Here is a 26,377-nt window from a genome sequence, read left to right on the forward strand (position 1 = left end):
CAGGGGAGAACAGTTTGGGCCTCGGATCCCCCTGCTTGCCCCGGGCAGGGTGGGGGTAGTGGGCAGGGCGAGGGGCGATTCTGCAGACCTGCTGGAAGGTCCCAGAAAGCCCGGGTGTCTTCTTCTCACCCTGCCCGCCGTCTGTGTTCACTAGCCAGAGTGTGACACTCTATCTGAACATCCGTGCCGGAGTGGGGAGGCTGGGGAGGGGGCAGCCTAGCTGGGCTCTGGGGCTCTGTGCCCCCACCCTTGCTGCTGGTCAAACAGCATGGCCAAGTGGCCCTCCTGCCCCTCCTCGGTGGTCCTGCCGCCCCAGCCACCAGCCCCCCGTTTCCTCCCCACAAATCCAGGAGCGAGTACCCAGGTCCTGCCCACTGGAGAGCTGCGGATCACCCACGCCAGCCCAGAGGATGCCGGGAACTATTTCTGCCTCGCCCAGAACAGCGCGGGCAGCGCCGTGGGGAGAACACGGCTGGTGGTGCAAGGTGAGCCCGGGGAAGGGGGCTGAGGCAGACCCCAGCGAGCCGGGGCTCCGGCATCCCTGCGCCCTTCCCTACCCCAGCGTGGCTTGTATTCCGGAAGGAACCAAGGGAAAAGCATCTTTTCCCATTTTGTGCCTGAGGTCCGCCTTCAGACCGTAACTCGGGCTGCTCTGCCTCCTGGGACCCTTCATGAGACAGCGGTCTGGCCATCCCTCCTTCGTTTTGGCTTTCCAGTAACAAACGCTATTTCTGTCCCTATTGCCATCGTGTGTGTGTTGGGATCACACTGTCACGGCTTCACCAGACTCAAACAGTCCCCCAGTTGTCCAGACCGTGGGCAATGGCCGGTAGCAGAGCTGGGAGGCAGCCGAAAGGGGTGGAGGAAGGGGCTAGGGGGCTGCCAACCGCCGAGGGCGCTGGAGCCAGGGCAGCCCACCCTAGCTGAGCCCCCATCTCCGAGCAGCCCCCCTCTCCCCACAGTCCCGCCCGTGATCGAGACCGGCCTCCCTGACCTGTCCACCACTGAAGGCTCCCACGCCCTCTTGCCTTGCGTGGCCAGTGGCAGCCCAGAGCCCAGCATCACCTGGGAGAAAGATGGCCAGCCCGTGTCTGGAGCCGAGGGGAAGTTCACCATCCAGCCTTCTGGGGAGCTGCTGGTGAAGGACCTGGATGTGAGCCTCTGACCCCGTGTGGAATAACAGGACAATAGGAGCAGAAAACCTCTGCTGAGCACCACCTCCCCCCACCCCGTTGGTCATGCTCTGTGCTGAGTGCTATGCAGCTTCTAGTCCCAGGAAGCTGGGGAAAAGGGGCTGACAATCCCCCAAGTCCAGATGAAGAAACCGAGATTCATTGTGTATCCAGTTTTCCCAAGGCACGCTGTTGCCCAGGCACGGAACCAAGATTGAACCCGAACCTCCATGGCTAATTCCTAAGGGAGGGAAGGAGCCCTGGACAGGACGGGGGGGCAGGGAAGGGGATGACTTTGTGTCCCCAGGCTGTACCCGGTTTTCTCCACCCTGCTCTTGTTGACCTGAGCCCGGGGTGTGGGTGCAAGCCCCGCCCCCCCTTCCCCAACAGCTCTTAGATTCTGTCGTCACAAATGTGCCTCTCTCCAGATGGTTGGGTGGTGGCTTGGTGGGTGCACCTGCTGCCAGGGGGAGGGGAGTGTCGCAGAGTCCTTGGACCTTGTGCGCGGAGAACTGGATAGCACAGTGGCGAGGGCACCAGCCCTGCTCCAGTGCCCCACGGAATGTCTCAGAGCCTGGCTGAACGTTCTCTGCAAAAGGCACCCTACACGGGGCCTGTCTCGGGGGTGATGGGACCAGGGATGAGCTGGTGCGGGTGAGGTCCGGAACAGGGTCTCCGGCATGTTGTGGATATTGTTATCAGGGCTTGCATGGTTAGGAAGGCTGCCGGGGCGAGGTGCCAGGGAGCAGCGGGGAGGCAGAGCCATTTGCTGGCTGTGTGACCTTGAGCGAGCCCCTTCGCCTCTCTGGGCTGCATGCTCCAAGGGAACCTGCAGCAGAAGGGGTTCCAAGGCGCTGGGGGTGGGGGCAGCACTCAGGCAGACCCCTCCTCTGCCCTCAGAGCCAGGACGCTGGGACTTACACCTGTGTGGCCGAGAACGCCGCGGGCCGCGCCCGCCGCCGTGTGCACCTCAGCATCCTGACTCTGCCGGCCTTCACCACCCTGCCTGGGGACCGGAGCCTGCGCCTCGGGGACAGGCTGTGGCTTCGCTGTGCGGCCCGGGGCAGCCCGACCCCCCGCATCGGCTGGACCATCAACAACCGGCCAGTCACGGGTCTGGGCCTCCTGGGAGCAGGGGGGAGATGGGGACCCCGGGACCCCAGGGGAAGGGCAGACTGGCAGGGAGACTCAGCATCATGGAGAGGAAGAGCGTGTCTCCAGGCCTGGCCCTGTGTAGGGGGGAGCAGAGCAAACACACGTGTGGTCCTATGTGACAGGTCCTATGTCAGACCTGGCAAGAAGCCCCCTGTGAGAAAGACTCCACCCCGAGGGGCCTCAGGGCCTCAGGGCCAGGAGGGGGCTTGAGTTACAACCAGCATGGTGGGCCCCTGGCAAACCCCTTTCCTGGTGGTGAGCAGGGGAGGTTCTGTCCCAGTTGATGTTTGGAGAAACACAGGGCCCACACAGCATACAGAGTATACAGTAGGTGCTCAATAAATGTCTGCTGAAGTGATGAATTGCTAAGCCCCCTCCCCGGCAAAGTGATATTTTCAGATGCTCCTGAACTGGAGTCCAGGTGCTATGAAACATGCTCAGGAGCTCACCTTGTGTACCTGTGAGGAAGGCTGTGACCAGACCCCACTGCCTTCCGGGGAGGGAGTTTGGGGAGTGATTCAGCCTTTCTGAGCCCAGCTTCTTCATCTCGAGATGGAGATAACAGGCGTGCTGAGGGCAAACTGGTTTAAGGCAGGATGTTCCTGTTAATAGGCCCCCAAAGACCTACCCTCACCCGTGCCGTCAGCTCACGGTGTGGACTCGAAAATGCTAGAAGCCTGGTTCTTCCAGCATGTCCCCTCCCATGGCCAGTGCCTGCCGTCAATGGGTCTGACGTAGTCAGCTCCCACGGTTGGGAAGAGACACCCGTTTTCATGTCTTTGCCAAAAACCTGCTGGTACTCCGGCCTGAGTGAAGGATTCAGGGCAAGAGGGGCCCCTGGTTCCCTGGACTCAGAACCCTCCGGGGCATCTCTTTTTCTACCAGATGGGGTGTCTGAGCAGGACGGGGGCAGCACACTGCAGCGGGTGGCCGTCACCCGAGAGGACAGTGGGACCTACGTCTGCTGGGCCGAGAACAGAGTGGGCCGTGTGCAGGCAGTCAGCTTTGTCCACGTGAAGGGTAGGGTGTGAGCCTGGTGGCCTCTCCTGGGACCTCTGCTGAACCTGATCTGTTGCTTTTCTTAAGAAATAGAGGTCCTGACCTTTGAACTAGTAACCACTTTAAAAAAATACGTAAATAAGTAAATAAAATCTTAAAAAAAAAAAGGTTTGCATGAAGCAAGGATCAGGGATTTCTTAGTGCTGCTGTGTCCAAACAAGGTGTCCTAATGGTTATGTAGTCTTTGTTTTACAATGTCCCTGGCAGGCATTCTGCAGCTGGGACAATCTATCCATTACAGCAAGTACACGACACTCATCACCATGCCCTCATTCCTGTGCCAGTCTCAGGCATCACTAATCAATCACAGCAGTCTCAGGCATCACTAATCAATCACAGCAGTATTCTCATTCCATTTCAAATCAGGGTTCCCAGAAGTCTGTTTCACTTCACCCATGACACATCCCTAATGCGTTGACTATTCACAGTCATGTTGGGCCTAGCAGGAGTTTCCTGGGATGGGTTTATGGGAGAAGCTGAGCCAGAGGGAACCTCTTTTCTGATATCTAGTCTGATGTCACCTTGCAGAAGCCCCCGTGTTGCAAGGGGAGGCCTTCTCCTATGTGGTAGAGCCTGTGGGGAGCAGCGTCCGGCTTGACTGTGTGGTCCATGGTGCCCCAGCGCCCGACATCCGCTGGATCAAAGACAGCCTCCCGCTCAGGGGCAGCCGGCTCCATTATCGGCTGCAGAACGGCTCGCTGACCATCCGCAGGACGGAGGCAAGGCGGGACCCCATGCCTTGGGGTGGGGACAACCTACAGCCTTTTCTGATGGCTTCAGAGGGTTCATCAGGGTACCACGGTCCCCTACAGTCTACAAAGCACCTTCCCACCCATGACCCAGATTCTCCCCACCATTAACCTGAGTGAGCTCCAGCCAGGGACTTTTCTCTGTGCTTCAGTCACCCTAGCCATTCCATGGGGCTAATCGTTTCTAACTCATAGGTGTAAAGTAAGAAATCAGTGAGATGACCCATGCCGGGAATTTAAGCATGACTGGCTCCTCGATAATACCGATAAATGCCCAAAGTAGACAAGTAAGAGAGCCCCATTTTACAGAAGAAGACACTGGGGCTCAGAGAGGCCCATGACCAGGAGGTGCCCAAGGCAGGACCTCATCCCAGCTCTCCTGACTCCTGCTCTAGGCTGTTTCCAAAGCCTTGAGCCTTGGGGCAGGCTCATTCACCTTCCCTTCTGTGTCCCAAGTCTGAATGGTCACGCAGACATCCACAGTCCCCTCCTCTCGGGCTCTTTTTAGGGGCCCTTGCTTTCCCCCAGTTACCCGAGTCTCTACCATGGCCAGCCACTGGTAGGTACGTTTGCTTTGATGAGCGTCATTTCCTGTCCAATCTTAGCAGCCGCGATCACCATTTTACCAATGGGTGGTGGTACATACTCATCTGGGGACGTGGCGGTGTAGTCGTAATGAATCCAGGACAGTCCCAGTGGAGCCAGATCTGGTCCCATCCTGATCTGACCCCCGATCTCACCTCTTACCCGCATGTTGGGCTGCCCCTGCAGTCCCTTGAGAGCGGCCTCCAAGATATCACCTTCTGGGCACAGATGGTGGCCTCAGGCTTCCTCCAGCTCCTGCTCCTGGTGGCAGTGCCACCCAGAAGTGAATCTGAGCCGTGTCCTTCCTGGGCTTCCTCGCTGGCCGTGGTGGTGGGTTTCCTGTACAAAGAGCTCCCCTCTCACTAAACTGGGAAACCACTGCAAGCCATCTCCCCTCTGGAAGGCTCATGGCACACGCCCGCACAATAAAAGCCCCAAGAAATCCTGCAGTCAGAGGCGGGTTGTTGTCCGACTCAGTGTTTCCCAAACTTCTTTCACCATGGGAATCCCTAGTAATGTGCCATAGAAGAAGACTTCATGGTACCCGGTTTGGAGGAGGGGGATCTGAATCGTGCCTTTGCAGCGTGTGGCTCTGCTGAGGGCAACAAATCCATGCTCTCAATCACCACTACCCCCGCGTTCCAGGCGTGAAAGGGGCCAGGATCTCTTTGGAGGTCTGTTGACGGGTGGTCACAGAGGCTTTTCTGATGGACTCCACGAACCCCTGGCTGGTTTATGCTCTAAGCTCCTCTGCTTAGATGTGTCCTGCTCCTGTACCCTGCTGTCCCCCTCCTCCTGCTCTCCTGAACACCATGCCCCCCCTCCACGCCCCCTTGCAGATAGACGACGCGGGCCAGTACCAGTGCATCGCAGAGAATGAGGTGGGCGCGGTGGAGAAAGTGGTGATCCTCGTGCTGCAGAGTGAGTCTTGCTCTCCTCCTCGCCTGGGCCCTGGGTGGGGGCGGTGCGAGGTGGGCACTTGGGTATGGAATACCCTGCTGAGGCTGGGCTGGTGTGTCCCAGGCCCTCTGATCGGAACGGAGGGACGAGAGGCAGAACCAGGGACTGGGAGTTCCCAGACAAATATTTAGCGAGAACACCCAGTTGAGGTCCCATGAAGTGGGACTTCCCAGTTCCCCAGTTACGGAGTGGGAAGTGGGGTCTGGGCTAATGAAAAGCTGGGCACCCAACAGCCAGGCCTGGGCGGGGGGCCCATTTATTCGAACTCACAACCATCCACAAGATCATAGTGACCGCTCCTGGATTTGCCAAGCAGCTGGTAGTTTACAGAGTACTGTCTGAGCCCCAGGGAAACCCTGTGAAATCGTCTTTATAGGCATTTTTACTAAAATATTTTATTGAAAATTGACACACATAGGGAGAAGACATGTTACAAGGGTAGAGCTCAGTGAATTTCCTTTTTTAATCTTTTATTTATTTACTTACTTACTTAGAAAAAGAGAGAGAAAGAGCGCACAAGCAGGGAGGGGGCAGAGGGAGAGGGAGAGAGATTCTCAAGCAGGCTCCATGCCCAGCACAGAGCCTGACATGGAGCTTGATCTCACGACCCTGAGATCGTGACCTGAGCTGAAATTAGAATCGGATTCTTAACTGGGGACTGAGCCGCCCAGGTGTCCCTCACGGAATTTTCATAATGTGAACTCACCAAGTTAACACGTCCCCAGAGCAAAAATAGAAAAAATGGAAAACCACCGGCTCCCAGCCACTCCCATCATAGCATGCTCCCTTTCCCGTCAATGTCCCCTGCCCCAGGTGACCCCTGTCCAGAGTTTCGCCTTTAAAAAAATGTCACCTTGGGGGGCCTGGCTGACTCAGTTGGTGAAGCATTCTTGATCTTGGGGTCATGAGTTTGAGCCCTACATTGGGCACAGAGATTACTTTTAAAAATACAGCTTCGTTAAGATATATATACCGTAAAATTCACTCCTTCCTACTTATTTTCCCTTAAAAAAGGAAGGAAAACTGATACCTGCTACAACATGAACAAAAATAGAGGATGTCAAGTGAAATAAGGCAGTCACCAAAACACAAACATCGTATGATTCGGATTATTTGAGGTATCTGGAGTTGTCGGAGTCATAGAAAGGGAAGCAGAATTGAGGGGGACAATGGGGAGATGTGGTTGAATGGGTCTGGAGTTTTAGTTTTGCAAGACGAGAGCATCCCGGAGGGGGATGGCGGTGGGGGTCACCCACCAGTGTGAACGCACTCCAGTACTCGATACTACACTTCAGAGTGGTCAAGACAGTAGACTTTACATCATGTGTCTTTTACCACACTTTCTAAAAGGGAAAAAATTCACCCATTCTAAGACTGCAGTGAGTGATTCTTGGTAAATTTATAGCATTGTCCATCCACCCCCACGATCTGTTTCTGGGATGTTTCTTATCACCCCGAGAAGCTCCCTCCGCCTGTCTGCTCGCGCCCCCCAGCCCTGGGCAACTGCCGATCTGCCTTCTGCCACTGCAAGCGTACCTTTCCAGAAGCTTCATCTAAGTGGAACCCTATGTAGTCTTCGGTTCTGAGTTCTTTCTCTCAACAGTGTGTTCCAAGTTCATCCATATTATAGCACCTGTCCACGCTTCACTGCATTTTATTGCTGAACAGTATCCATTCATTGGTTACTAGACATGGGGCTGGTTTCTGATTTGGGGCTGTTAGGAATAATGCAGCTATGAACGTTGCACTCAGTCTTTGTGCAGATGTGTGTCTCCTTTGTCCTGGGTAAGATTCCTAGGAGTCTATCAGGTACAGCTAACTTTTCAGGAAACCACTCAACTGGCTATACTGTTTTGCTTTTCTTCTAGCAGGTGGATGAGGCTTTGGGTTTGCTACATTGTTGCCAACTTTTTTGTTGTCTCTCTTTTCTGTTCAGAAATCCCAGTGGGTGCAAACTCTAATAATTAATGATATTGATCGTGTGTGTGTCTGTGTGTGTGTGTGTGTGTGTGTGTCCCATTCATTGGTCTTCTCTGGGTAAGTGTTTTTCAGATGTTTTGCTCATTTCACAATTGGGTTGTTTGTCTTATGAATGAGTTCTGAGAGTTCTTTATGTCTTCTGGATACAAGTCCTTTATCAGATTCCTGATTTACGGATATTTCCCTCCATTCTGTGGCTTGTCTTGGCATTTTCCTATCCATGCCTTGGAAGAGCAAAAGTGTTAAAATTTGACAAAGTCCAAATGTATCAATTTTGTATTTTACAGACTGTGTGCTTGGTATTGAATTAAAAAAAAAATTTGTTTAGCCTAAGGTCACCTTCTCTCCTATAAGGCTGATAGTTTTTGTTTTTACATGGAAGTCTGTGATCCACTTGGAGTTAGTTTTTGTGTGAAATAAGGAATCTAAATTCCTTTCTCTTTCTCTTCTATCTTTTTTTTTTCTGGAGTATGGATATCCAATTGCTCTGTACCATTTATTTAGATCTTCGTTTCCCCAAGGATGTTTTATAGTTCTCAAGTCTTAACCCTCTTTAGTTACCTTGATTACTAAGTATTTTATTATTTTTGATGCTACTGTGGATGGAATTATTACTGGTTTGATTTTTGGATTTTGCATCGCTAATATACAAAAATCAATTAATTTTTGTATCTCGATCTTAGAAACCTTGCTAAATTCGTTAATGAGCTCTGGTTATTTTTGCCAGATTCCTTAGGAACCTCTACCCATAGGATTTTCTACACATCACCTAGGAGTGGAGACAGTTTTACGTCTCCCTTGCCACTCTGGATACTTTTCGTTTCTTTGTATGGCCGCATTGTCCTAGTCAGCCCCTCCATGCAAGGGTGAGGAGAAGTGGAGAGAGCAGACAGCCTCACTTTTCCCCAGCTGGAGACACGGAGCACTCAGTCTTCCACCACTGGGTATGATGACAGCCGTGGGGTTCTGCAGGGGCTTTTTATCAGGTGGAGGAAGTTTTATTTTCCTTGTGGCTTGTTGGGAGTTTCTGTCATGGACCGCAGGGGACCGGGTGGGAGGCTCTGGTTCCAGACAAGATGGCATTGTAGATGGCGCTCCTCCCTGCTGCGTACGGCTGAACATCTCGGACTTCACAGAGAAGACAAACATTGACTCTGAGAGAGAAAAGAAGGATTGAGTAAGGATCGTGGGACCTGTGGAGTGACATGGCGGTGGATTCCCTCCTTTCTCTTTTTGCCTCCTGTGTCCCGGGCCTGAGAAGCCAGCCACCTGCGACTTCCAAGGAGCCCTCACACACGCGCACAGAGAGAGTCTCCACAAAAGCCTGCCTCTCTTGTGGAAGGGCCAGGAAAGGAATAGCATATCAAGATGGGAAGCTTTCCGATAATGACCACCCTTGTCTAGCCAAACACCATGAAAAGAACCACAGCCCCGCCCCAAGCCTCATCAGCCAAGACCAGGCGGGTGGGGAACCTACACTTCCAGGCTTGCCCCCTGTTCCGAGCACCCCTGTATCCCTCCTGGGGAGGGGAGGGGTGGCGTCAGGTGAGGCCAAGTGAGGGGCAATAACAGGTGTTCCCCCACCCTAGCCAGAGTGACGTCAGCGGAGAGAATTGGGAACCCTGAGCTCCCAGGCTCACCCGGGAGTACTGGAGCACCCCTCATGTTCTGGGGTGCCCCCAGAGGCCAGCTAGGGAGGCTGGATGTCTGCCCTCACTTGCCAGCAATGAGGCAGCACCTCCTTTCCCTTGGCAGCAGCAGAGGAAGCCTGCTAGGAAATAAGAACCAGAGGCTTGTCGTGCTTGGATTTTCAGGATGCAGCTGAAACTCTCTCGTCTTCTCAATAACGAGGAAACTCTCAACCTGAACGAGAAGAGCGGGTCCACAGACAGCGACACACGTTGGAATACTCTGACACAGATCGTAAAACGAGTGTCGTTAAGAACGCCTGGCTGAGCAATTAGAAACGTGCTTGAAACACAACAGCACGACAGGAGCTATGAAGAACCAAAGGGAAGTTGTAGGACTTCATTGATAATAAAAGGAAAACCTCAGTGGGCAGGTGTAAACGCTGCATGGAGAGGACAGAGGAAAAAACTGGTGGTTTTGAAGATGTAACGCTAGAATTTACTTAGTCTGAACAACAGAGAGGAACCAGACTTGAAATAAACAAGGAGCAGAGCAGGCAGAAATGTGCGGAAGGTTGAGATCTGACAGGGTGACGTCAGAGTCCCCGAGGGAAAGGAGAAAAGAGAGAGAATTATTCAAAGAAATGAGAGCTGAAATTCTGCAAAATTGCACTAAAGGCATACGCCTACAGATTCAACAAGCTGAGCAAAACTCAGACAGGATAAACCCGAGGAAATTCTGCACGGGACACATCACGGTCCGACTTGCTGAAAATTAAGGGCAAAGAAACTGAGGTTCCACCCCCCATCGATGCATCTGCGTGTGGCCGTGGAGTGACTCAGAGTTCAGGCAGTTTTGGAGTAGCCTTGACTTTGACTCTTCCTGTCCACCCCCAGCCACCCCCAGATCCCTGCACAGGTGCGCATGGTCTGCGGAAGCCAGGATGTGCGGAGAGCTGCTCTGGCCTTTCCAGGGCTCCTTCATTTCCAGGCTCTTCTCATTAAGCTTCCAGCTGGTCCCCTGGTTTCCTTAGACCAGCAGAGGTGCCAGGTCCCATCTGCTTCCTGCCAGTTCTGCCCCTCTCCCGTCCCCTGACAACACCCTGGTCTCTCAGAATATACCTGCCTCCTCGCCTGCCAATCAAGCCGGTCCCTTGGGATAGCAAGAGCTGGGGGTTTTGCAGCCAGCCCAGCTCCAGCAAAACCACTAGAATGACCACAGTGGAGTCGGGGTGGGAGATGGGAGCAGCCCCAGGCCACACACCTCCACCATTCTCGCCCCAAGTTCTAGAAGCTTCTCACGGGTAAATGATCGTTTCCTGGACGTCTAGAGTCCTGAAATAGTTGGTTTGGCTAGTTTTGTTAAGTTTTACATTTGGTTTTTGTGGGAGCAGACTTGCTGGACTTTTCATACAGCAATGGCCAGCATCTTGCTCCTGCTTTTTTCTGACATTTGTTTCAACGAAACCCTATCGTATGTGCTCTTGTGCTGGGCTTCCTGGGCACGACACTGTGTGTGAGATCGCTCGTGGAAAGCCTTCCTCCATCCTCAGTGCCATGGTTTGCCTGTTGCCCGGCACTTCTAGGCACTTCTAGACCGCGACCTAGACAGCATTGCTTCTGCATTCCAACACACACCTCTGGTGGACACACATCCACGTTTCTGTCAGGGTGTGGACCCAAGAGAGGCTGGGACACACAGCAGGCATGCGTTCCACTTCAGGAGATCCTGGATGTAGTAGGCTGATCTGTGGTTCCCAATGATATGACTGTGTCCTCGTCCCCAGGACCTGTGAATGTGATCTTACTTGGGAAAAGGATCTTTGCAGACATGATTAAGTTAAGGAAGTGATCTGGGGTTGTCTTGGTGGGCCCTAAATGCAATCATGAGTGCTTTTGTAAGAGAGGGGCGTATATTCCTTATATACGGGGAATAAGAGGAGGAGAATGAGGAGGAAGAGAAGACTGGAGGGACACAGCCTCAATCAAGCCACGGAACGCTAGAAGCCACCAGAAGCGGGACGAGGCAAGAAGCAGGTTCTGCCCTGCAGCCTCTGGAGGAAGCAGACATTACCCCGTGAAACAGCTGGTTTGGGACTCCTGGCCTCCAGAGCTGTAAGAGAGCAGACTGTTGCTGTTCTAAGCTTCGGCCGGTCCTTCCCTGCGGGGCTGTGCCTGCTTGCTCCCGTGCCCTCCGTGTGTACGAGTTCGCCTTACCCCGCCCTCGCCAGCGCTGGGCATGTGCTGCCTTTTCCTTGCAGCTGGAGGGTCTGTGGGAGCGAGTGGACAGGGATTCCCACCTCTCAGATGAGGAGACCGAGGGTCAGGCAGGCACTTGGTGAGACTCTCCCACAGCAGGGGACGGGGCCCTCTCTCCCTCCCGTCTCCCCTCTGGCACCAAGTAGAGGCACCACGTTGGAAACACCCCTGTAAGAGACCCAAACAGTGGACCACCAAATAGGTGCTAGAAACGAGGATGTCATGGCCCGGAAAGGCACTTAGGGTCTGTTGTGGGCTGAGGAAGGAAGCAAGCAAGCAGCTCTGAGCAGCGCGGTCCTGCTCGGGGAAACAGTGTCTCGAAGGAGATGCTGTCCGATGATCTGATGATCACTTGTGATTCTGTTATCCCCTTTCTACCTCCGAAACACACACAAATGACAAAAACGTTCCCTGAAGCTGCCCCGGGCCTCCCACAGGTGCCCCGGTGTTCCGGGTGGAGCCCCAAGATGTGACCGCGAGAGCCGGGGAGGATGTGGCCCTGCAGTGCCAGGCCTCGGGAGAGCCGGTGCCCACGGTGGAGTGGCTGCGAGCGGGCCAGCCCTTGCGGGCCAGCCGGCGGCTCCGGACCCTGCCCGACGGGAGCCTGTGGCTGCAGCGCGTGGAGGCCCGGGACGCGGGCGCCTACGAGTGCGTCGCCCACAACCTCCTGGGTTCCGCCACGGCCCGGGCGGTCCTGGCCGTCAGAGGTACGGGGTGTCCCCGCTCAGACTGCAGGGGACAGAGACGGGATCTCCTGGTCAGTGGGGATGTGTGTGTTGTTTATGGTGGACATGCCCCCCCCACCCCCTGCCCTGCCAGCTACCTGAATCTTCTCTTTGCTTAAAGTCACAAACTTGGGAGGAACCAGCTGGCAGGGACTGACGGGTCATCTTCCTTACCCTGCCCTTTACAGTTGGGGAAACTGAGGCTCCAAGAGCCCAAGGGCTGGCCCTTCATACTGGATGGGAACCCTGGCCATTCGTGCTCACCGGGCACAGACGTGGGTCCTCTTTGTAGGATGTTCCACGATCCTGTGAAGTAGGCAGAATGAGACCAGGATGTCCAGGGGGCCCCCTTTGGGGATCGATGTGTAAAGTCTGAATTCGGCCACGGTAGGGGGGCGGTGATGGCTGCTGCTTGATTCTGGCATTAGAGACACTGGCCACTTGGGCCGCCCCGTTCAGCTCCCAATGCCTCAGCTCAGGCCAGACTTCAAAACCGGGAAAAGGACTGTCCTGAGAAACGACAGCAAGATGACTTCAGACTGCACAATGGAAAGTCTCCGAATATTCCTTCTGAATGTATTTCTGTGTTTCTGTAGCAAATACTCCCTACACATTTCTGTCCACAGCCACGGCAGCCGTCACTCATCTGTCACCACACCCCCCATCAGGTTACTTCTCCATGTCTCTGCAGGACACCTTCAGAGTTGGGTCCCCGTCCTCTCCTCTCCTGTTCGGAAGCCCCGACCCCAGACCACAGAGCCCTGCATGTGGTTTCTAGATGGATCTCCCAGGGTTACCATAGCAAAGTGTCGCAGCCTGGAGGACTTCCAGTGCTCAGTTCTGGAGGCCAGAAATCTAAGATCGAGGAGAAACAGGGTCGGTCCCCTCTGAGATCCGTGATGAAGAGTCTGTCCCACGCCCTGACCCCAGCTTCTAACGGTTTGCTGGCAAGCTCCGGTGTTCCTTGGCTTATAAAAGCATTGCCCCATCATCCAAATCTCTACCTGCAAGTTCCCACGGCATGTCCCCCCAGAGACATGCCTGCTCTAGATTTCCCCTTCACGTAAGGACTCTAGTTATTAAATTAGTTAGGGCCTACCCCAATGACCTTATGTTAACTCAGTCCCCTCTGCATAGACCCTGTCTTCAAATAAGGTCACAGCCTCAGGTCTGGGGATTAGGATTCCCACCCACCTTTTTCAGGGCACATCATTTCATTCAGAACAGCCTCACTTTCTAAATGGAAACAGCCGTGTTGAAAGTCTCCCATATGCTAATTATAGAAAGGCCAGATAAGTTAGAAACAAATCTACAAAGAAGAAATGAATTATCAATGTTCTCACCTCCTTCAAGGACCAGAGAGAGCGATCTCTGACCATTACTTGGGGGTATATCTCTTTACACATTTTTCCCCAAACATAAAGAGATGTGCTTTATCCTTCTTATAAATGAGGTCAAATTTATAGGTTGTCCTACAACCTACCTGTTTGGACAATGTTCCATGACAGTAAGCCCGGCCTACATCTTCTCAGTGGTTTCTTATCCCAAAGGGATGCTTTCCTAACTTAATTGCTGTTGGCTTTGTTAAATAAGCAACATTTTAGGGTTCTGTTTTGTTTTCCAGTTTTCCCTCCAAAAAGCACACTGTGGTGGGCATCTTTGTATGCTCGCCTGAGTATGTCTATGGGATAAGTCCTTCCCATGGGGCGTGGCGAGGTAAAAGGTGTTCAGGGAGGTTCCCTCACCACCAACACTGTCTTCTCTTCCCTGTTCCCCATCAGCCTGGGGGCCCCTCCCGGCCTCAATGGAGGCAAAGGGCTGCCAAGTCCCCCCATATCTGAGAAAGTTGATGGTGACTCGTCATCCCCAGCCTCCGGCCTCTTGTCCGCTTTGAAGGATGCCAGGCCATGCTACTGCCTTCTTCTCTGCATCCGACTTCTTCCTCTTGCCCTTATTAAGAGCCCAGGGACAGTCTGCGGCCTGTTCTGCTGTCTCTCCTGTAAACCCCAGAGCTGCGGATATGGACAAGAGACATCCCAGATGGGCATCAGATCGCCTCAAACCCCAGCTCCAGGCTGCAGGAAAACGACACTGCTTCCTGGAATCCAAAGTGAAACGGCCCCCTGATTTGCCCATTTAGGATCCTGGCAGTCGAGTGTTTTATGTTATTTTTCGACAGATCATGGGCAATTAGTTGTTAATTTCCCCAGAGAGCCAGCAAGCAAAGAGGCAGACTAGCCTCTGTCTCATGCGCCCCCACGCCCCCCCCCCCGAATGCCATCTGTGCCGAGGAGACAGCTGGCCCATTAGCCAGAGGAAGCAGCCTCTGATGAGTGCTGGAGAGAGCACCTGCTTGCAGACCGCCCCGCTGCTGTTGGAAATCCAGCTGCGGGGCGGCGGGAGCCAGGGCCACGGATGGGATGACAGATGTTCAGGTGGCAGCATTCAGGCCTTGGCTTGATGCCCCGGCCCAGAGGAGGCTGCCAGCTCCTCCATCACAAGCTCCTGGCATTTTAGAACCCAACAGGTCTTTGGCACATCTGTGGTCCTACCTCCTCACTGTATAGATAACCCAACTCAAGGGTATCTCGGAGGCCTGACTTGTCGAGATTTTCAGGAAGGTGACAGCAGAGCCAGAATTAGAAGCCAGTACCATCCCAGGGCAGGGCGCCTCTCAAAAGCCTCCCCACCTCTTCTCTCTCAGAGCCAGGATCTCCTGGGCAGTGAGTCCATCACTCACAAGCTCTGTCGCTTGGGGCAAGTCACTTGCACGTGCTGAGCCTCCGTTCCTCCTCCCTGAAGCAGGTAACAGTACGGGCTTCCTCCGATAATGTCCCTGTCCTCCACCTCCTCCCAGGGGAGCCCCGCGGGAGCCGCGGCAGCATGTCCGGGGTGATCAATGGCCAGGAATTTAGCAGAGCCATTCTCAACACCAGCATGCGGAAGGAGGCAGGCTCCGGGGCCACCACCATCCACAGCAGCATCAGCCACGTCCCTGCGAGTGTGGGTAAGTGGGGGGCAGAGCCGCACCTGCACCTGCGTCCTGAGGCCGGCTCAGGGCCTGATGGCTGGAGGAAACCGGCCTACCCCTAAGACCTGAGTCCAAGCCAAAGTGGATTTAGGTACAGGCCACTTCCTACCTGGTCCCCCAAGTACCTCCCAACAGAACAAAATAAGAATCAGACTGAGACAGTGTGAAATCACCAGGATACACGAATGCAGTCAGATAACAATTTTTGAGATCTCTGATGGCCAAGTGAGAATCCTCCACCCACTCACTGTTAAGAGCCGATAGAAAAAGGATGGGGCGCCTGGGTGGATCAGTGGGTTGAAGCCACTGCCTTCGGCTCAGGTCATGATCCTAGCGTCCTGGGATCGAGCCCCGCATCAGGCTCTCTGCTCGGCAGGGAGCCTGCTTCCTCCTCTCTCTCTGCCTGCCTCTCTGCCTACTTGTGATCGCTGTCTGTCAAATAAATAAATAAATAATCCAAAAAAAAAAAAAAAGAAAAAGAAGGATAAAGGGGTATGCCCCCTGGAGGGGGCAGAAAGGGAGAAATGAAGCCAATAAAATTAGCACCGGGGCATGTCCACTCTCAAACAGATTCATCCTACTGTGCCCTAGCAGATGGAATGTTCTGGAGTGATGTTGCAGACCCTGCTGCCTCGCCCTTCGCAGGGCACCCTGAGGGTCCAGAGCAGGGAGAGGGCATTGCAGACCGGGTCTTTGCCCAAGCGGCTCCTCCAGAGCTGCCCTTGACTGCAGGCCTGTGTGAACAGCGTGGGGTCAGGGAGCTCTGGCCGGGGGTCACTCCAGGCTGGCTGGCAGCAGAGAGCGAGTGAAGTGAGAGGCTGCCCAGATGGGGCTGCTACTTCCAGCTGCCCTTGGAGAAGCAGCTGGCCCTAAGCCAGGTGGGCCAGCCTCCATGTGCTAGAAACAGGCTCTGCTGGCCACGAGCCTGGGTCCTCCAGACCACTCCTCTGGGGCTCCACGGAGAAGCTCCACCCTCCCTGGCCCCAAGCGAGTGGGGTTTCTGCATCCCCAGACTGAGGTGCCCCCTGCCCTGTGAGGAGGCCTGGGCATCACGTGAAGGTCAGGGAATCCATGTCCAGAGCAACTTCTTGGCCCTGTTTACAAAGTCCATGGCCGTCCTCTCCCAGGCTCTTCTGGAAGGCATCTGTAAGTTAGGAGACCTGATTTCCAGCCCGGTCCAGCCCCTGTGTCCCAGGCTCGGCGGTGACCCAGTCACCCTTAGGATTCCTTGAACTGAACTGAGCATCGACAAGTCAGCTGCCCGTCTGTGCACACCCTATTCTGCTCGTTCTCCCCATGTCTCCACAAACTGGGTGTTTGTCTTCCCCCCTTCCCAGGTTCTAATCCAGCAACTGACTCAGGTGATCCCATGGCAGGGCCTGGGCAGGGAGGGAAGGGGCTGAGCCCTCCCGGAGCAATAGGGAGCCACAGAGGGATCTTGAGCAGGAGAGTGGCGGCCCTGAGGACCCAGCCCTGACCCAGCCTCCACGCCCACCCCGTGCAGGTCCTCTAATGCGGGCCCTCGTGGTCACCATCGCCCCCATCTACTGGGCCCTGGCTGGGGAGAGTGGGGACGCCCTGAACGGCCACTCTCTGACAGGCGGCAGCTTCCTGCAGAAGTCACATGTGGAGTTTGCCACAGGTGAGGGGGGGGGGCGGGCGGGCCTCCTCCCAGGTCGGCTGGGTGGGGCTGAGGCCTCCCGGTGGTGACCCCGGGCTGGGCGGGATGCCTTGCAGGAGAGCTGCTCACCATGACCCAGGAGGCCTGGGGCCTGGATCCCGACGGCCTCCTGCTCCTCGATGTGGAGGTCAGTGGCGGCATCCCCGAGAGCCTGGCTGAAGCGGAACTTCAAGTACAGGTGGGGGCCGGCCCGATGGGGTGGGGGTGTGCGGGGGAGAAGGCGGGGGAGAGAAGGATGAGCCGCCCCCAGCACCCCCTCCCGACACCCCAGGAGGAATGGGGGTGTGGCTTGGCCTGGACTTAGCCTGGTGCGCCCAGCCTCTCCAGTGTCTTCCCCATTTCATACCCGAGAATGCCGGAGGGAGGTCATCTGCGCAAGGGTGCCCCCCTCCCCGGCTGGAGGAGGAGGAGAAAGGCCCCCCTTGAATGAGGGGCTGAGGGTCCTACCCTTTGGGAGCTGAAATCTGACCCTTATCTGTCTCCTTCCTCCCCCTCCTCCTCCCCCCTTCCTCCTACTCTACCCTCCCCTCCCCCCCTTCTCCCTCCCCCTGCCCCTTTCTCCTCCCCACCCCCCTCCCTGCTCCAGGACTTTGAGGAGAGCTATGTGCAGACTGGCCCAGGCCATCTGTTTGTGGGCTCCACGCAGCACTTCCTGCGGGACGGCCTTCCCACGTTCCTGCGATGCAACCACAGTGTCCAGTACAAGGCGGCCCAGGGCCTCCAGCCCCCGCTGGTGCAGCACTTGAGGGCCTCGGCTATCAGCTCGGCCTTCGACCCCAAGGCCGAGGCCCTGCACTTCCAGCTTACCACAGCCCTGCAAGCCGGTGAGGCCCCCAGCCTTGGCCTCCACGCACCACTGCTCCCGCTAAACCCCCACCGGGGGCCCCAGATGCACCTGGCCAAAAGCCAAGGGGACGCCCCACCTCCCGCACCCACTGACCGTGGGCCAGAAACTCGGGACTGGGACAGCTCGCCTCCTTGTCCATTCACCTCCCACGTGTCCCTGCTCCCGTCCAAGCTTCCATATGCCCAACAGTGGCTTTTCAGGCCACTCCTGTTCAAACCCCCCAGAGCCTTTTCCTGGGCGCCATGGTGAAGGTCCAAGCTCGCCCCTTCCCCCACCCCGGCTGCTGTTCCGGACTCCAGCCATATGCCACTGTCCTCAAAGGCCCCTGCAGCAGAGGACGCACTGGGGCAGCCAGGAGCCACTGCTGGAGGCCTGGCCGCCCACGTACGGATGCGGTTCATATCCAACCGGGGAGGCTGAGGCTACACCTGGTACCGGTATCTGCGGTCCTGGCTTGTTCGTAGCATGGAGCACGGGACCGTGGTAGGGGCACAGCTTTGAGGTCAGGCAGACCCTGGCTCAAACCCAGCCACACCCATTTCCCAGCTGTGGCACCTCGGCGGCAGTGCCCTGACCCTCAGGGTTCCCACCTGTAAAGTGGACACTGTGTCGCCTGCCTTGTAGGTACCAGGAGTACAGCGTTTTCTCGGACACCCTTAGCTGACACCCAGCTATTACTTTCGCAGCCTGCCGCCCTCACAGTGACGGCGGGAGTCTGGGCTCCCGTCTCCAGACCGCGTCCTGCCCCCACCCCTGTGCCTGCCTCCGCCATCAGATGCTATCACGTACCCGTTCTGTGCGTCCCCTCCCCCACCCACAGCCAGGGGCCACGTCCACTCCTCTGGATTCTCAGCAGTCGCGTGTGCATGCCCGGACGGCCTGTTTTGTACTTTTCTGCAAGGATTTCCCCTGCATCTGCCGGCTTCTGGTCTGGCCAGCCCGCTCTGAGCCTCCCTGCTGCGTGGCCCACAGCCAGTGCCTCGGGCAGGCCTGGGCTGGGGATGGGCTCTCAGACGGCTCCCTCCTCCCCCACCTCCCCCTCCTCCCTCTAGCCTCCCTCTCCCCCCACCTCCTCCTTCTCTTCCCTCCTCCTCCAGGACTTTGAGGAGGACTTCAGTGCAGGTGGGGCCCTGCTGTCTCTTCCGGACCTCAGTCTTCTGCTGCCCCTGTGCCTGCCGCCATCAGATGCTATCGCGTACCCATTCTGCAGGTCCCCTCCCCCACCCACAGCCAGGGGCCAGGTCCGCTCCTCTGGATTCTCAGCAGTGCGTGTTTGCACACAGGAATGGCCCGTTTTGTGCTTTTCTGTAACGATTTCCCCTGAGTCTGCTGACTTCTGGTCTGGCCAGCCCGCTGTGAGCCTCCCCTCTGCCGTGGCGTGACCCACAGCCAGTGCCTCGGGCAGGTCTGGGCTGGGGATGGGCTCTCAGACGGCTCCCCTCTTCCCTCTCGTCCCCCCTCCCCCCTTCCTTGCCTCCCCCCTCTCCCTCCTCCTCTCTCCTCCCCCTCCTCCTCCAGGACTTTGAGCAGCACTTCAGTGCGGTTGGGGCCCAGCCGTCTCTACGGGCTCCCGGGCTCCTGTCTGTCTGCGGACTCAGTCTGCTGCCACCCCTGTGCTTGCCGCTGCCATCAGATGCTATCACATACCCATTCTGCAGGTCCCCTCCCCCACCCACAGCCAGGGGCCAGGTCCACTCCTCTGGATTCTCAGCAGTGCGTGTTTGCACACAGGGACGGCCCGTTTTGTGCTTTTCTGTAATGATCTCTCCTGTGTCTGCTGACTTCTGGTCTGGCCAGCCTGCTGTGAGCCCCCCCGCAGCCAGTGCCTCCACCAGGCCTGCGCTGGGTGGGAATGGGCTCCCAGATGAGCTGGGCGTCAGCTGGGCTCAGGGCTGGGGGGCATCGACCTGGCCAGGCTGGCAAGAGGGAGCTACGGCCGGGGCTGCTGTCTGTCCTGGGGCACCTTGGCCACAGTGCCCTGGCATCCTTAGGACCTGTCCCTTTGCTTTGTAGACGAGAATGAAGTCGGCTGCCCGGAGGGCTTTGAGCTGGATGCCCAGGGAGAGTTTTGTGTGGGTGAGTGCCTTCCCCCTCCCCTGGGGTGGACGAGGGAGGCCGCTCAGGCTGGGATGGACGCTGTGTCCTGTGGGTGCGGACCACCAGAGCTCTGTCCCCCCCATCCTTCTCCCCAGACAGGGACGAATGTTCGGAGGGCCCCACCCCCTGTTCTCACTCCTGCCACAATGCACCTGGTCGCTTCTCCTGCTCCTGTCCGCTGGGCTTTGCCCTGGCCAGGGATGACAGGAACTGCAGAGGTGAGTGGGCCCCGGGGCAGAAGCTCTCCTTGAAGTCGGCCTGGGCATGCGCTGGGCTTTCCGTTCTGGAGCCACGACCCCAGCCAGGGGCACGTGCCTCAGGACGTGGCCTGTTCCTGACAGCACTGGCTGCAAGCCTGGGGATGCCAACACCCTGTTTCCATCGGGAATTCCCTGCTGCGCAGGCTGCAGATGGGAGGGGCTCAGGTGCTGGGGTGCTAGGGAGCCCCGGAGACATACATGGGGCCACCCCGGGTTCATGGCACGCGCACCTGCTGAGCCTGGACATGGCTTCGGGGCCTTTCCCACCACCCCATGGTCACTGCCCACCAACTGGGTTAGGAAGTGGGTGAACAGCCATCTGCCCTACTTGCTCTGTTTGCCCCCATCACAAGGTTTCTGGACAGCAAATCCGACCCTAGGACGCTGTCCAGATGCCGACCCTCCCCAGCGGCGTGCCTCTGCGCCCCCCAGTGAGGCCTGGCCCTGCCAAGTCTCCACTGCGCTTTGAGCCGTGTGCCCACGAGGCATTGTCTGCAACCCCATGTCAGGGAACCCCCAGATCCAGGCCTGTGGGTCCCTGGGGGTGGGCTCTGTGTTTCTGGGGGAGGGGCGAGATGACGGAAGGAGCTAGCGGCAGGGGCGGGGCCTTCTCGCCAGGGGCTCCTGGGCCAGAGTGGGCCTGGGGGACGTGTGTTCACGTGGCCCCCGTTGACCCCCCAGATGTGGATGAGTGTGCCTGGGATGCCCACCTGTGCCAGGAGGGACAGCGCTGCGTGAACCTCTTTGGGTCCTACCACTGCCTCCCCGACTGCAGGCCTGGCTTCCGGGTGGCCCCTCACGGGGCCGGCTGTGAAGGTGACGGGGCAGGATGGGTGGCTGTCCGGACTCCAGTGGTCCCAGGCTTCAGTCGAGGACGTACTGTGTGCCACTGGTCCTCTGGGCCTCTGGAGAAAGCAGAACTCTCTGCAGGAGGAGCAGGGCGGCTGGGGAGAAAGCTGCAGCCGGCCAGGTCAGGGATGGCAAATGTGCCGTGTCTGCTGCCTCTTCCCCAAGGCCCCCTCCCGGCCCCAAGATGGCCTCGGAATCCTTCTCAACACAGCTTCTCCAGCGGCCACTAGGAATCGGATGCTGTTAGCCTTTAAGATTCTGCCCTGGATGGGTGACCTTCCTGCCCCAGCATTCTAGAGCTTTCTGATCTCGGGTCCTCGGGCTCTGAGGATAGGACCACCTCGTACAAGGGCAAAGGGCAGGGGGACCTGGAGCTCAGAGGAGGAGGTGACCCCGGCTGTCCTCTGCCTCCTGCTTTCCTCCCGCCTCGCTTCCTTGTTTTTCGTGAGCTCCTTCCCTGAACCAGGCTCCGACCGCCTTCCCGTGCGTGATGCGGGGTTTTCCTGAAAGGTCCCGTCCTGACCCCCTCACAGATAAGAAAACAAAGGATGGGAGAGGGACAGTCCCTTGCTCAAGGACCCAGAGACATGGCAGGGCTCAGCCCAAACCCGGGACTCGGCCTCCAAAACCCACCTTTTAAGCCCCTGCTTTCTTTTTGGACCCCAGAACCTTCTTACTCTCCAAAGCTGGCCTAATGGAGGCAGGTGGCTGCAAACACTGACCTTCTACCCATGGCACTGAAGTGGGAGAAGGGTCAGGGAGGAAGCCCGGAGGTGGAGAGGTGCGCTGTGGCCGCTGTGGGCAGGGGAGAGGCTCGGCCCCACCTCTGTTCACACCCCTGCCTCCCCAGATGTGGACGAGTGTCTGGAAGAGTCGGATGAGTGTCACTTCAACCAGATCTGTGAGAACACCCCAGGCGGGCACCACTGCAGCTGTCCCCGGGGGTACCGGACCCAGAGCCCCGGCCTGCCCTGCTTAGGTACGGAGCTACTCAGCCCCTCGCTGGAGCCCGGGTCAGAACCCTCTGGCGCGTAGGCAGACACGGGTGACAAGGGTGTTGTTGAGTTCTGGGACCAAAACCATAGCTAACATTGATGGTGCGTTTTCCCCCTTCCGTGCGCCGGGATCCGTGCTTTGCTGCGGTCTGGCTCCCCTCGGGAGTCCAGGAAGAGGGGGAGGGTGGGCAGAAGTGGGAAGGTGTCCGAGAGGCTGAGCAGGGAGAATGGGCCTCCCCAGGAGGCTGAAGTACCAGGGAACCTGGGAGGAGGCCCAGAGCTGGGGGATGTCGGGGCCTCCGTGAGCAGCAGAGGCTGGAGGCGGTGCGGGAGAAGGGAGGCTCGTGGGCAGGCCTGTATGCAGTGGGGGGAGGCCACCAGATTCCGGGGAAGGCTGGAGCCCAGGAAGGTGGCCACAGTCAGGTGGAGTGGCCGTGGCAAGCCCTCTGAGCCACGTCTGGCCCCCTGCCTGGCCTTGTTCCTTTGCAGATATCAACGAATGCCTGCAGCTGCCCCAGACCTGTGCCTTCCAGTGCCAAAACCTCCAGGGCGGCTACCGTTGCCTGTGCCCCCAGGGCCAGACTCTTCTCCGTGATGGCAAGACCTGCATCCCGCTAGAGCGCAGCGACCAAAACGTGACCACTGTCAGCCACCGGGGCCCCTTAGGGCCCTGGCTGCGGCCCCGTGCCCCCTTCCCCAGGGGCTCCTCCCACGCCTGGGTCTCCCTCCGGCCGGGCTCCAGGGCCCCGAGCAGTCTGGGTCGGGCCTGGTGCCCTGCTGGCTTCATCCGGCAGAACGGGATCTGCACAGGTAAGGCCAGGCCCCAGCCATCCCACTGGGGACACAGTAGCCACATTAGCATGGGCTCTGGGGCTGGGTTGGTGGGCGCCACACCCCATGTTCAAAACCCTGGGACTCAGGGCAAGTGGGATGGGTGGCGCAGGCGGACCGATGGGCAGCTTCCAGGAAAGGCACCAGGAGAAAAGCACCAGGAAAGTGCTTCTGGGGGGGAGACAGAGGATTCTCCCAAACACTTGACTTCTGGACACTTGACCCACTTTTGAGAAAGAACTCCTTTTGGTGTGCAGAGGTGAAGCAGTCAGGGAGGGAGGTTTGCAGGCAGGAGGAGGCCGTTGCAGGTCCACACGAGACGAGACGGTGAACAGGGACCGGTGGGGGTGGGGAGGCGGGGATGGTCCCCAGGCCCCCGTGGAGGCTGGTGCTAAGCAGCAGAAGAAAAGGGGAGGGTGGTGGGGAGGGCAGTGTCTCCACCTCCCCCCCCCTGCGTCCCCACCCTGCAAGCCTCCGGGAACAAGGGGCGGACGGGGCGGAGCACCACAGCATCCAATGACTCAGTGTGTGTCTCGGCCACCATCACCCCCCCACCCCCTCCACCCCCGCCTGGGCCAGACTTGAACGAGTGCCGGGTGAGGAGCCTGTGCCAGCACGCCTGCCGAAACACCGAGGGCAGCTACCAGTGCCTCTGCCCCGCTGGCTACCGCCTCCTTCCCAGCGGGAAAAACTGCCAGGGTGAGCGGCGCCCCTGCCAGTTCTGGGCGGGCCAGGACGGGGCTTCCTGGGAAGGGGAAGAGGGTCTCCCGCTGCTTCTAAAGCATCGCACGTTAGGGTGGGGCAGGGAGAGGAGGTCAGAGCACCCCAAGGGCCCACAGCCTGTCTGGAAGCCACATTCCGAGGCGGGAACTAAGAGGCTGCGTGGGCAGGCTTCGAAAGCAGCCCTGGAGGCAGATCACAGCGCTGCTGGGCAGTGTCCCTGGGCAGCTCACTTCACCTCTCTGAGCCTCTGCCTCCTGGTGAAATGGGGTTAACACAGTCCTCTCTGAAGTGACTGCATGAGACCTGGGAGGGCAGGCAGGGAGATAGCATTCCAGTGAGGCAGCAGCTGGCTGCTGGTCCCCTAACTCCCCAGCCAACGTGCCATCCCAATTGTCTGAATGTGCTCCGAGGCTGGGGCCAGCCATCCCACCCCCGGAAAGTGGGCATCAGCCTGTCTTGCCTGTCTCCAGCCCTCACTCGCTGCCGGGAGGATCTGTGACTGTCCTATGAGAAGGGCGGGGCTTCCCCTGGGACAGACAAGGGTCATGGGCAGTCGGCACTCTGGGTCCCAGCTGCAGCCCAGCTGGAGGCTCCAGAGGTCCCCAGGGTGCCCACCTGGGGGGATTGGGGAGGGGCTCAGGGCCTGCCAGCTGGACTGTCCCAGATCAAGGTGGCTGGGTCCGAGGGGAGAGGGGCTGCCCGCCTCACTGGTCCTCTGAAGGCGTTTCTCTCCTGCCTCTCCCTGCTCCCGCACCTTCTGTGGTTCCTGTCCCTGGGCCCTCCCACTAAGTCACACCTTTTTCTTTCCCATCTCTTTGCCAACCTCCCCCCGCCACCCTCCCCCGCCAGACATCAACGAGTGTGAGGAGGATGGCATCGAGTGTGGGCCCAGCCAGATGTGCTTTAACACCCGTGGCAGCTACCAGTGTGTGGACACGCCGTGTCCGGCCACCTACCGGCAAGGCTCCAGCCCAGGGTAAGGGCTGAGCTGGCTGGGGGTAAATCGGGGCACGCGGCCTGCCTGGAGCTGGGCGCTTACGTTCTGGCTCCTGGACGGCTGGATCCTTCCTCCAGAAGGGCCATGTCTCAGGCAGGGGCCCTGCTAGGGGCGGGGGTGGGGGGTGTCAATCCTGCCAGAATTCCCGAGCAGGGGCCTCTGTCCCCACAGGGCAGGGCGGCCTCATGAAGAGACCCTCCTGCAGCCCCTCAGGGTGCAAGTTAATCCGGGCACCAGTGTTTAGTGCAATGATCCTGCGGCTGGAGCATAAGGACCTGGGGGTAGGGAGAGCCCAAAGGCCAGGGGGACTTGGAGACCTTCACATGACACACATGGCTACACACAGAAAACCCTAGACTCAGGAACACACACACACACACGTAACCCCAGGACCCGACACACTGGCACACAAGCACAGAACACACCTCCTTCACACACTCACTGCAGCTACATATACTGGTAAAGATGCACTTGCATGGGGACCTTGGCCGACACAAGCTGTAGCAGAAGCAGTTAGGGAAGGTGACTTGCCCTGACTCTACCTATTGGGAGGCCTAGGCTCAGGGCCCTGGAGGGACATGGATGCCCTGGAAGGGCTAGCTAGGCACGTGGCTTTGAGTCTCCTCCCCCTGCAAACCCAGAGCAGGTGACTCAGCTCTGGGGTGCCCTGCAAACCTGGAGGGTTCTAAATTGTGTTGTCCACCAGACTGGCCTGGGGCCGTGCGCTGGGGAAGTCCGATGGGATTCTGAGGCCCGCTTCCCACGGGAAGGGGCACATCTCCAGATTCTTTGGGCCTCAGCTTGCTGATCTCCAACGTGGGCTAACAGTGGTGCTTGTAAAGAAGGCACTGGGGGCGAGGGGACAGGCAGCGGGTGCGAGGACTGCGGGGCGAGGGGCCGAGGGCCGGTTAATACCGCCGGCCACCAGAGTCGGTCCGTGTATCCCGCCCGCAGGACGTGTTTCCGGCGCTGCTCGCAGGACTGCAGCGCGGGCGGCCCCTCCACGCTGCTGTACAAGCTGCTGCCGCTGCCCCTGGGCGTGCGCGCCCACCACGATGTGGCCCGCCTCGCCGCCTTCTCCGAGGCCGGCGTCCCCGCCAACCGCACGGAGCTCAGCGTGCTCGAGCCCGACCCGCGCAGCCCCTTCGCACTGCGCCCGCTGCGCGCCGGCCAGGGCGCCGTCTACACCCGCCGCGCGCTCACCCGCGCGGGCCTCTACCGGCTGACGGTGCGCGCCGCGGCGCCGCGCCACCAAAGCGTCTTCGTCCTGCTCATCGCGGTGTCCCCTTATCCCTACTGAGGGGCGTGGTCGCCGGCAGCAGCTTTTAGACCAGTGACCTCCGAGGATGGAGGACAGGGAGGAGCAGGCCCAGCCCCCACCGCCCAGGTGGCCCTGGGCCGCCAACGGGCTGTGGCAAGCGACGTCATCTCCCACCCCTGTGCGTCATTTGGCAAACAGGACCCGCGGCTCTGCAAAGGGGAGGATGTAACCTTGACCCCCGGATCGCGCGAACCCGACTCCCCCTACCCTCGCGGAGGTGGAGTTCAGCAGTCAGGAGTGTCACCTTAGGTGGTGAAGCCCTCGGGCTGGACTGGAGGGAAGCCTGCTTGTCTGACCTGCTCCTCCAAGCCCTGGGGAGACCTGGCTGGGACACAGCACACCCGCAGGCCCATGGGGGAAGGACAGAGCCCCGGGGGGGGGGGGGGCGCAGCGGCTATCCTTCACCCACAGATGGCACTGTCACCCTGAGCCCCGCGTGTCCGTATAATATAAAAATGTTTTCTTTTAATCAA

At 58.1% G+C, this 26,377-nt stretch overlaps 1 protein-coding gene across 3 annotated transcripts in view; it reads left to right on the forward strand.

Moving 5' to 3' along the window:
* HMCN2 (hemicentin 2) overlaps positions 1-26,377 on the forward strand; it is a 146,214-nt gene extending 119,837 nt beyond the window's left edge. Inside the window, exons 80-99 of one of the 3 annotated variants that reach the window (XM_045082600.1) lie at positions 351-485; positions 963-1,153; positions 2,073-2,286; positions 3,213-3,347; positions 3,915-4,105; positions 5,560-5,641; positions 11,985-12,254; positions 15,130-15,279; positions 16,808-16,945; positions 17,041-17,162; positions 17,571-17,808; positions 18,056-18,268; positions 19,845-19,907; positions 20,024-20,146; positions 20,870-21,004; positions 21,888-22,016; positions 22,522-22,842; positions 23,443-23,562; positions 24,436-24,562; positions 25,538-26,377. In XM_045082600.1, the coding sequence (XP_044938535.1) occupies positions 351-485; positions 963-1,153; positions 2,073-2,286; positions 3,213-3,347; positions 3,915-4,105; positions 5,560-5,641; positions 11,985-12,254; positions 15,130-15,279; positions 16,808-16,945; positions 17,041-17,162; positions 17,571-17,808; positions 18,056-18,268; positions 19,845-19,907; positions 20,024-20,146; positions 20,870-21,004; positions 21,888-22,016; positions 22,522-22,842; positions 23,443-23,562; positions 24,436-24,562; positions 25,538-25,883 (3,443 nt within the window). In that variant the 3' untranslated portion in view covers positions 25,884-26,377. Of the gene's footprint in view, positions 1-350; positions 486-962; positions 1,154-2,072; positions 2,287-3,212; positions 3,348-3,914; positions 4,106-5,559; positions 5,642-11,984; positions 12,255-15,129; positions 15,280-16,807; positions 16,946-17,040; positions 17,163-17,570; positions 17,809-18,055; positions 18,269-19,844; positions 19,908-20,023; positions 20,147-20,869; positions 21,005-21,887; positions 22,017-22,521; positions 22,843-23,442; positions 23,563-24,435; positions 24,563-25,537 lie in introns of those variants that run through there. The other 2 variants (XM_045082601.1, XR_006607453.1) reach the window with 2 other exon arrangements.

The sequence above is a fragment of the Mustela putorius genome, unplaced genomic scaffold, assembly GCF_011764305.1.
Source record: "Mustela putorius furo isolate JIRA1106 unplaced genomic scaffold, ASM1176430v1.1 tig00000596_pilon_pilon_pilon, whole genome shotgun sequence".
Taxonomy (NCBI): Eukaryota; Metazoa; Chordata; class Mammalia; order Carnivora; family Mustelidae; genus Mustela; species Mustela putorius.